This window comes from Charadrius vociferus, unplaced genomic scaffold (assembly GCF_000708025.1).
Source record: "Charadrius vociferus isolate BGI_N301 unplaced genomic scaffold, ASM70802v2 scaffold455, whole genome shotgun sequence".
Lineage (NCBI taxonomy): Eukaryota > Metazoa > Chordata > Aves > Charadriiformes > Charadriidae > Charadrius > Charadrius vociferus.
Genome location: NW_009648550.1, coordinates 2,529,358 through 2,539,148, shown reverse-complemented (window position 1 = coordinate 2,539,148; position 9,791 = coordinate 2,529,358). Strand labels below are relative to the sequence as shown.

At 41.2% G+C, this 9,791-nt stretch overlaps 1 protein-coding gene across 1 annotated transcript in view; it reads right to left on the bottom strand.

Annotated features, from left to right (window-relative positions):
* The window catches only part of CCDC85A (coiled-coil domain containing 85A), an 85,631-nt gene extending 82,102 nt beyond the window's left edge, over positions 1 to 3,529 (bottom strand). Inside the window, exon 1 of the mRNA XM_009886070.1 lies at positions 3,470 to 3,529. Coding sequence (XP_009884372.1) covers positions 3,470 to 3,529 — 60 coding nt within the window. The remainder of the gene's footprint in view (positions 1 to 3,469) is intronic.
* Between the last annotated feature and the right edge of the window lie 6,262 nt (positions 3,530 to 9,791).

Sequence of the window (9,791 nt, the reverse complement as noted above, 5' to 3'; positions counted from 1 at the left end):
CAGCCGGCACCGCCTCAGCTCTCGCCTCATCTTTCATTGCCAGCGAGCAGAGGGAAGCCTCGCAGAGCTGTCAGCACAGCCAACGAGACACGGTTCCTCACTCAAGCCGAAGGGCGCGTGCCGTGCGATGAGCCCCCCACATTTATCCCCCTTATGGTTGGGATCTTCATATTTCTTCCTTGCTAAGGTTCAGTCGCGGCGTTGGGAAAGACTTATATTTCCCAATTTGCTTAGAGACACAAAGACTCTACATAAATCTGCCTTGCAGATGATTCGAGAATGAAACTTGATAATCCATTCATGCTGCTTACAAAGAAAGATGATACTATGTATCTCAGCGGCAGAAGTGGATGAACTGAAACTATTAGGTGAATAATTGGTTAAATTCCCATTTTTAAATCACCGGTTTCCCCCTGAACAATCCCCTGCAGGCAGAGGAAGGTGCCTCACTGAATATGCCCTTACTACCTCCAATCTTGCAATTTTATAATCACTTAGCATTAAAGAAGATTTCTGACTCTTGAGGGAAAAATGTAAAGTACTTAATATTAGCACCGGTGGATCACGAGGTCGTAGCCCCACGAGCAGGGCTGGCTGTGCAGAAGGCAGCTGGAGAACACGTGCCCTGCCGGGCCCACCACCACTGCCCTGGCTGGCTCCCGTGTTGCTGCCTCGGGCAACTCTCTGCCCTCCCTGCTGGCAGGTCAGCCAATGCCACAGAACCAGAGTAGCCAATGATTATTTTCTGCTCCGGTCCTATTGAAAAGATGCCACAAGAATGGTTAAATCAAACACTAGTCTTTGTTCTTATTCCTAAGCTTCTCCTTGAACTATCAGCTGTCACTTGATCACAATAAAAGTTCTCCCGCTCCTGTCCATCTTGGGCTACACTTTGCATTTTCACCATGCCAAAAAGCCCTGCGTGTTTTTCCTTTCCCAGCGCCATTCAGAGATGTTCTTTCAGCTGATCCATTTTTCATGTACCTCCACATTCCCAGCAACATGCCAGACCCTCTGATTCCATCCAGCTGTGTCCCAGGACAACCCAGCAAGGGCAGCCCCAGAAGCCCGTACCAACTTCTTCCTATAACAGTCACTTGCCAAAGTCCTGGCATAGGAATCCCATTTGAGCTGCTACCATAGGCACAGGCTTCTACTCAGGACGCAGGAGAATTACCCACCACCCCTACTACAAACAGTACCTGTGCCGCCGAGTGAAGCACAAAAGCATGGGCGTGTTTGCTGAGCTGCAATACGAACCCTGAAGTCCATCACTGTCAACAAGAATTTCAAAGCATGGAGCTTTGCCACTGCGAAATCCCATTTCCTGATCAGTGCTAAGCATTGTGTGAAAATTTTATTTTCTCCGAAAACTCTCCTATCACTCTCTTAAATCCTCTGAAAATTTTTCCACTGTAAAGAACAAAGCTTTAGATAAAAGCATCTGACCAGCCACAGCAAAAATACAGTAAAAGGCCATGAAAAGGAGCTGTCATCTTTTATGCCCAAATATATTCCATTTTAATGCAACTAAAAAAGAACAGCTTGGGGAAAAGGCAGCAATAAATAAAGGCTTTTCTTATTCTTCTAATTCAGCAGTATATTAGTTGAAAGGTCATATGATGTTAGACTTTTAAAAGTTCAAATGTATTTCTTTCCATGAAATAAACAGCTGACTGCAAAATATCTGAAAATTTTCAATCGAAAAGCTTCAGGAAAGACTGTCCAATTGCCTCAACTCAATGTTAACAGCATTTCTCAGGAGTAGCATTTCATAGCTTTTGATCACAGGGTGCCACAGAAAGCATGGATCTGAGATGAACAGCTTCAGGGAGAACTGCGTTCTTCACCAATACGAAACGCCTCCACATTTGTGTCTTCAGGAGGCACAGCTTTATTGTACAGACACAAATGTGAAAGGAGACTTCATAAAGTATGGCCATTAGAAATAGTTTAATAAAGTCAGACTTCAAAAGTTTGGGACAAATGTAGCTCTAATAATGGAACCAAAAACGTATCAAGTGAAACTAATCTGGAACGTTTCTATAAGGAGAGGATCTAATTTCACATTCACTCACGCTTGTGTAACAAGATCAAAACGAGAGTGGGAAGTGCGACAATTATTCCCATCTCCTGGCAATTTTAAAACTTTACTTTCAGATAGTCCACCTTATTGCTCAAATGCCGAGTACATCCCTATGCCTGGGCTGTTGTCATCAGTGGTGATGACAACTGCCCTGAAACAAACACTTTATTGTTCACATTGAAGATGATTTTTTGCAATACTGTCTTACTCCCCTGAATGAATGTCATTCCCAGGCTGAAGCGGAGAGGCTTGGCAAATGAGCCTGGGGATTGCAGTGCTGGGATCGCTGCAGCCTTTGTCCAGTGGCAAGGGGGATGGCAGTCCCCCTTCTTTTCAATTCTTTCATACCGTGCGCCAAATGCTAGCAGCGATGTGGACCTGCATCCAATTAAATCTCCATAGCTGACCATGGTTTGCCAACTCGGCGGCATTTTCACTGCTGTGTCCTTCTCACCCATGGATATGCAGATATGCAGCCATTGTTGCCGGCAAATTCTCTTGCAAGTTCTTGAGGGCTAGCACTGGCTTTTCATTGCTGCTTGCAGGCTATCTAGTGCTTTAGGTCTCTGGTTGCTGGGCGGAGTCTCTAAGCATTATTATAAACAATAATAATTATACAATGATTTTAAAAACACTTTAGGACGTTTCTAATGAGGCCCTAAAGCTGTTCAATAGCTGTCTGCCAAAAATGTGTCATAGTAAATGAATACTTTCATACCCATCATTTTACACAAAGATGGCTAAACTGTTTTTGTTCAGACTTTCCAAAAATACTTTTGGGAAGAGTTCAGACTTGAAAAATGTCATTCCCAAATTGGAAGGAAGTGGAAAGAGCTTTAAAAATGAAAAGTTCAAGTAATTTTAGTTATAGTTGCTTCTACATGTTCTACCCATCATTCATGTGTCTGCAGCTGACACCCAACACAGCATCACCCACACTGGCTGCTCTCTAATCCTAACCCATTAGTTCTCCACTGGCTCATCACCCATCCCCTAGGCAGAGCTCCATACTTTCCCAGTGCTAACAAAAAAAGATGACTCCCCCTCCTCGCCTCCCCATCTTGTCCTTCCTAAAGAGCCTCTACCCATCCATGGCAGCACCCCAAGTCATGTGAACTATCCCACCGTGCCTCCATGATCCCAATGGGATCATAGCCCTGCAGCTGCACACAGACTTCTTCCTGTTTGTTCCCCATGCTGTCTGCGTTAGCGTACAGGTGTTTCAAAGAGGCACCTAGTTGTGGTGATTTCCCAGGAAAAGCAGTAGAGCTTTCCCTGAAATGCCGGCCTCTCAGCACCTCCTCATTCAGGTGGGTACCCTTCAGTCCTGTGTGTAATTTCTGATGTCTCTCTTGACCACATCACCCTGCATCCCTTGCTTACCAATCTGGTCCACTTTTCGTTCCTCACTTGCCTGTTTGTCATCAGTTCTCTCCTATCCATTCCTAGGCTAAAGTTCTCCTCACCAGGTTTGCCAGCACATTGGCAAAAATGCTTTTTCCTGATTTGGTCAGGTGGATCCCACCTCTTCCTAACAGTCCTTGACACTCAAAGAGGGTCCCGTGGTCATAAAAGCCAAATCCCTGTTGTCAACACCAGCTATGCAAGCACTCATTGACCACAGGATCCATCCACTCCTCCTTAAGCCCTTTTGCCATCATAGGAGTCTTCATTTTCCAACCTGACAAGCACAGACCCTGGCTGCCTCTCCTTTATTCACTATACCAGTATAAGTTAGATTAAGGCGTGCATATAAGAATATTTTACAATACCACGTAGAACAACTTTCCCTAATGGAGTCTCATACAGTGTTCATACAGTGTTAGTACATATAAAAATTAATAGACTGATACTAGGCAATCCTTATAATATTTTCTTCTTCATTGCACACCCACTTCCATCACACAAGGGATATTAGGGATAATGCCATCTAGCTGAAGCTGGACAGAAACAAAATTCTTTATTTACAGACACCTTTCGTCATTTACAGACAGAATCCTTGTCTTTTGCTTCTGACTTTATGATAGATGAGAGTAAACAGCCAACTTTGAACAAACCCAAACTTCATGATGTTGATGATCCAATGTGAATGATACTCACATTCTCTGGCTTAAGCCCATTGCTTAGGCATGGTTTATTTATACTGTATCTCTTAATAAATCTGCAACAGGTATATAGATACACCAGCACACTTTTCAGCTTTAAATGAGATTAAAGACAGTATGTTACGTGAAAGGGAAAGTGACTCAAAATACCAGTTGGTTTTTCAAAGCTCTTGTGCCCATGTGCCCTTGACATTTAGAATGCCTCTCACCATTCCCTACTTCAACAGGGTTTCATCTGTGAACTGCCTCCCAAGCAACACTGGCCACCAAGCACTGCACTACAGCAAAGCCAACGTACCAGTAACAGCTGCGGAAAGTGAAAAAGGAGTGGAAATAGCAGAGACTGCAGACCCCTAGGACAAGGCTGGCTCCATGAGGGCTCACCGTGTGATTCTTAAACCCTTCTGTTGATGTTTCAACTTTATTGCAAACTGGATGACAAACAATTCCACAAATATAATTTCCAGTGCAATTTGCATTTTTTTTTTAACTAGGCAACACGCAGTTTTCACATCCCAAAAGTATTTTTGAGAGAGAAAAAGATTCATGTATTCCCAACTACAAGAAAACGTAAAAGAAATCTAGAAAATATATTATCAAATTACGACCTGGAGAAGGGAAAAAAGCTCAGCTTGAGTTAGTCATTGTGCTTTTTAAAACTTCAGAAAGTTTCAACTTTAAGCCCTTTAATTATTTACCTATGATAAATAGCTTGTATTTATTCTGTAAGAAAAAACAAAACCTTTTTTTCTTCTTGAAATTGTTTAGAAGTTTATTGCTATTTTTGAAAATTAAGAATTTCTCACAAAACAAAGTTTGCTATGAACTTCCTCCTACTGCCACCTACACATTTCTCATGATCTAGCTATCATGCAGCCGTGTGGTGAGCTGGATCAGCTTCATGAGTCAACTAAAAAATAAAAAATAAAATAAAAATCAACCACTTAAAAAGAATGACTGGTTTTCCAGTGGATGATTGGACTGATCTGGCTCACAGTACCTATATCGGATGTAAGGGGGGTGGACGGAATACACAGCCTCAGGGATGGAGGTAGAGAAAGACCATCTCTGTGGATGGCAGCCTGCACTGAGAGCACATTAGACACACCATGAGAGTGAGCCTTCAGGATAGCCACCAAAGATGCCCCAGGCAAGAGGAGTAGACAGCAATTAGCACTTCCTGCTAACAGTTTATGTTGTGACTGTGGCTCAACCAGACTTGCAGATTGGACTTGGAATCTGTAATAGAGTGAAAAATCCTGAAAGGTCTTAAAAGGGCACTTTGCTTTTTATTTCAATTGGATGCTTTTGTGGCTGTCCTCCAGGACAAACCTGGGATCCCCAGGTCACGGATTACTCACAGGAGGTGACAGGAAAACGTACTGCCACTCAAACTGACTCAGAAATTACTTTCGAAGGTCTTAGCCAATAATACTAAACGGTTTGTTAATTTCAGTGAGAGACACGTAAATGAACGTGCTTTATAACTAACTGCTCGAGGTTAAGCAAGTGCTTAGATGACTGATCCTTAGAAAGAAAATGAAATACAGAAACAGGCACCTTTCCAACTCAGCAGAAAACATACCTGAAACAATAACTTAAAGGCATCCAAAGATGTTAGAATGAAATCATTAATTATAATGGTTTTATGGGGTTGATTTTATCATGAGGAGCTTGGCAACTTTTCTGCACAGCTAACAGTTTGTTCTGGCTGGGATCCAACACAGATGCATAACCAGAGCATCTGCGGGTTTATTTTAATTGTACTCCAGTTCATCATTTGGGTAACACTGGACTTTGTTTTGTGTTCATATTTGATTAGTGAGTTAATAAAGGGCCAGATGCTTCTTTCCACTATTGCTGATGGAAGTAAAGTAGATGACTATGTGGTGGGAAGCAAGAAAAGGTGCATGCCCTACAGCATGATCCCTTGCTTCCCCCAGCCTTGTAAAAAAGTGGCAAATATTGGCACTGTATCTACAGCAATGAAGATGGATATCTTCTGTCCTCCTCTAGCACACCAACATCACTGTAGTAAAGCATAACTTTAAGCATTTACAACATACTTAGTAAGCACAAGCCTTGGAATGAGATTAAGATAGGATAAATCCTGAAGGGAAAAAAAAGGAAAAAAATTTTGGAAATTAAGAATTACCATGCCAGGAAGACAGGCACCACTGTCTGGAAGGAGGAAGATGAAAAAATCCCTTGCCCTGATGGACACTGAATACTTTACATGAGCTTTATTTTCCTTCCCCGCTTCCTTTCTATGTCTTTATTTTCAAGTTTGAGCTCTGGTACCATGAACGAAAATTGACACAAATTGACTGGAGTAGTGGGTTCCTTGATAACTATACAAAAAACAATACTTAGACTTGATGTCCATTCATATAAGCCATCGCACCAAATAAGCTGAACTTCTTGTGTCCCAAGAAGAGTGATCCAAACCAGCTATCTAATGAAGAGGAAAGCCTCTATTATAATTTCCCTGAATCTACAAGTATTTTCAAGCTAAATGCTTCTTTTTTAATCTGTCTTTTCAGTGGCATTATTGTAACTTGTTAATAAACCCTTTTTGTGAAAAAGGGATTATTCATTGTATTTTTATAAAGCTATGTATGCTGAAATAAAACTAATCTACAACAAAAGGATATGGGACAGATCTCCAGTGGTTTGTAACACAGCGGTTTTCATTTAGAATCATATTAATTTATCCCAAAATATTTAAATCAGCCAGCCACCCACCCATTCTGGCTGCTACATGAAGGCTTTTTCATTGGTAGGAGAATATTCATTGGTAGGAGAATATATCACCTCCTTCATTGGTAGGAGAATATTTAGTAAATAAGCTCTGTGGTTTCAACAAATCTCCCCAATACTCAGTTGTTCTCTGCAATAAGGTGGGCTTTTTTGAAATCATCAGTTATTTATCCACCACTTACCTCTTTGCCAGAGGGACACTAGCAGTCTGTCGCTCAAGGTGATTCCTCCTGATATCTTGCTGCTTCACAGTGACAGCGTACGCAGTAGAGCTCAGTGGGAAACAATTCCAGGGATTTCCAACTTATCTTGACTTCCCATTCTGAGGTGTTCACATCTTTACTAGGATTACCTATTTACAGAGAAGCAAAATTAGATTCTTTTGAATACCTCCCTAGACTCACTTTAAATACTAGACTAGCTTAAAAATACAAACAAAACCATTCTTTCCAGCCAAGCATCAGTTCTTGCGTATAAAACTGGAAACCAAATAATGAAAGCAAAGCATAAAACCAAGGAACCCACGTTGTCCATATCAGCCTCACATCCTCACAGCAACTCTGAGTTCATCTACAGCACTTCTCAAAGCCAATGGCCAGACCATAGCATCTAGAGTGCTGTTTTTCACAGTGGGCACTCTCCGAAGCCTTGTTTGGGTTCAAGAGCCAAGAGAGCAACTCAGGAACAGTTCATTTCCGAATGGGTATTTTTCAGAGTTAACCTGCAATGCTGCATTGCCAGCCCCAAACCCACGCTTCATCTGAGGGGTTCTTTGTTCTGTATAGCTTTCTGCAAGACAGAATTCCAAGACAAAACCCCTCCAACTTTTATCTAATAAAAAGCAGCAGGAGTAACACAACCTTTCTAGCAGATGTGGCTGTGATTACACTCCCTTCTTTTATACCAAATGCAGCTCTGATAATGCCTGTTCCTTCTCCCTATTCTTTACAAGCGATACTTCCTATTGAATACACTCCCTGTGTTGCTACAGCAGTTTAAAACTATTGCAGTATTTTTTAGAGTGTGTATCACGCATCCAATCAAACCCACAGTCTCCAGCTCACTGGTAGTTCTTCACATTGATGTGGTGCAACATGCTAATAATATGGATGAAGAAGCCAGCATTCGGAATCTATTGGGCTTACTCAAAACATTGATTGGTTCTCATTTTGTCCAGTGAAAGCAACACAGAAGAGCTGACAGCTTTTGTCTTTTTTTTTTAAAATTGTTATTCACAGATGATTTTTTATGCAAAAACCAAGAAAAGTTGTTGGAGAAGAAAGAAAAGTTAATGATAACGTCAGTGAAATTATCACAATGTCTAATGAAGTTGCAAGCCTAAGCTGGAACTAAAGCAGTTTTACACAGTCATTGTCTTCACATCAGTTAGAAATTACACGAATGTAGAAGGAAACTGCCTGCTAATAGATACACTTTTCACTTGCTCAAGCCTTATGCAGATACCACAGGCTCTAGTAATTCTAGCAATTAATAATCAATTCTGAGAATGCCATTCAGAATAAAGACTGTAGTGTGTTTAGTCACCTTGAGCATTATTTATTTATTTGTACTGCAATATCATCTGAGACCTCTAGTCATGGAGTAGGAGCCTTTTGATTTGGAGCTACAGAACCACAAAATGAGACTTTCCTTAATATAGTACATAAAAAGACAATGCTCCTAGAATTTACAAGCTACACCTTAGACTCCAGATCCTGCAAAGTGCAGGGGAAGAACTAGTTAAATAGGACTGCCCCATTCAATATATAGTCATTTTTCACTGTAAAACTACACACACATTCAACTAATAAAGGAACAAGCCACACTAAAAAAGTAGCACAAGTCAAACAGGAGGATTATAAGATTTGCAATGAGAAGAGAAGAAAAATGGATATTAAGAGACAAAGAAGAATTCTAAGGAGTGCATTAGTGAGAATTATGTCAAACAGTTATAGACCCAGTAATATAACCTGAAAAGATTATGAAGGCCACAATAGCAAAACCAAAACAGTTAACTCAGAATGCCTGATGATTTTTAAGAAAACCTTAGAACCATTGTGGACACAAAGTACTGAGCTGTAACAGGGAAAACGACAGAAGTATTTAAGTCCTCAAAGCAAGGGTGGTTCTCCTGCGAGTATGCCTCAAGCCAAGCAGCCACAAGGAGGTTTGCTGATGTGAAATGGTAGAGAGAAGAACGGCATGCTGTCCCAAATGACAACCACCTTTAGGACTTGAGACCATAGGGTCTGTAGAGGTTTTGCAGGGAAGAAAAGATGACTGTCTTCAAACAGGCAGTGTTCTCGTATTAGTTCACTCAGTCTGGTTGAAGTGACTGTTTAGCTGGTGCAGTGATGCCGGAGATGGCTTTGTCAATGACACCATGTATTGGCCTGGACTTCCCTAACTGCATTTCTGCTGCTTGCAGTAGGTGAAGTTTTAGAAAACATTTTGAAAGCGTTCTGTTGGTGAAATGTGCAGAGAATGGCCCACGGATCCCATGACTGCATCCATCTAATCTGCTTTCATCTCGCTACTAACCTCACGTTTGCTCCATGTTCTGTTCTGACTCTTGGAATGTGCTTAAACGATATATTGGCTTCAAACTATATTGTCAGTTCAGCAAACAATTATCAACTTAATATTTACCATTATGTCATACAACAACACTTTGAAATTCTTTACTGGTTTGGGCCCACTGAAATATGCATATACATATTAATGCATGCGATACCGCACTTGGAAGAAAGTTATACAGGAATTGGAAAGGCAGCTCACAAGCTTATGGAATGAACAGCAATCCCCACAGATCACTTTCCTCGGTAACTTTCATCTCCACG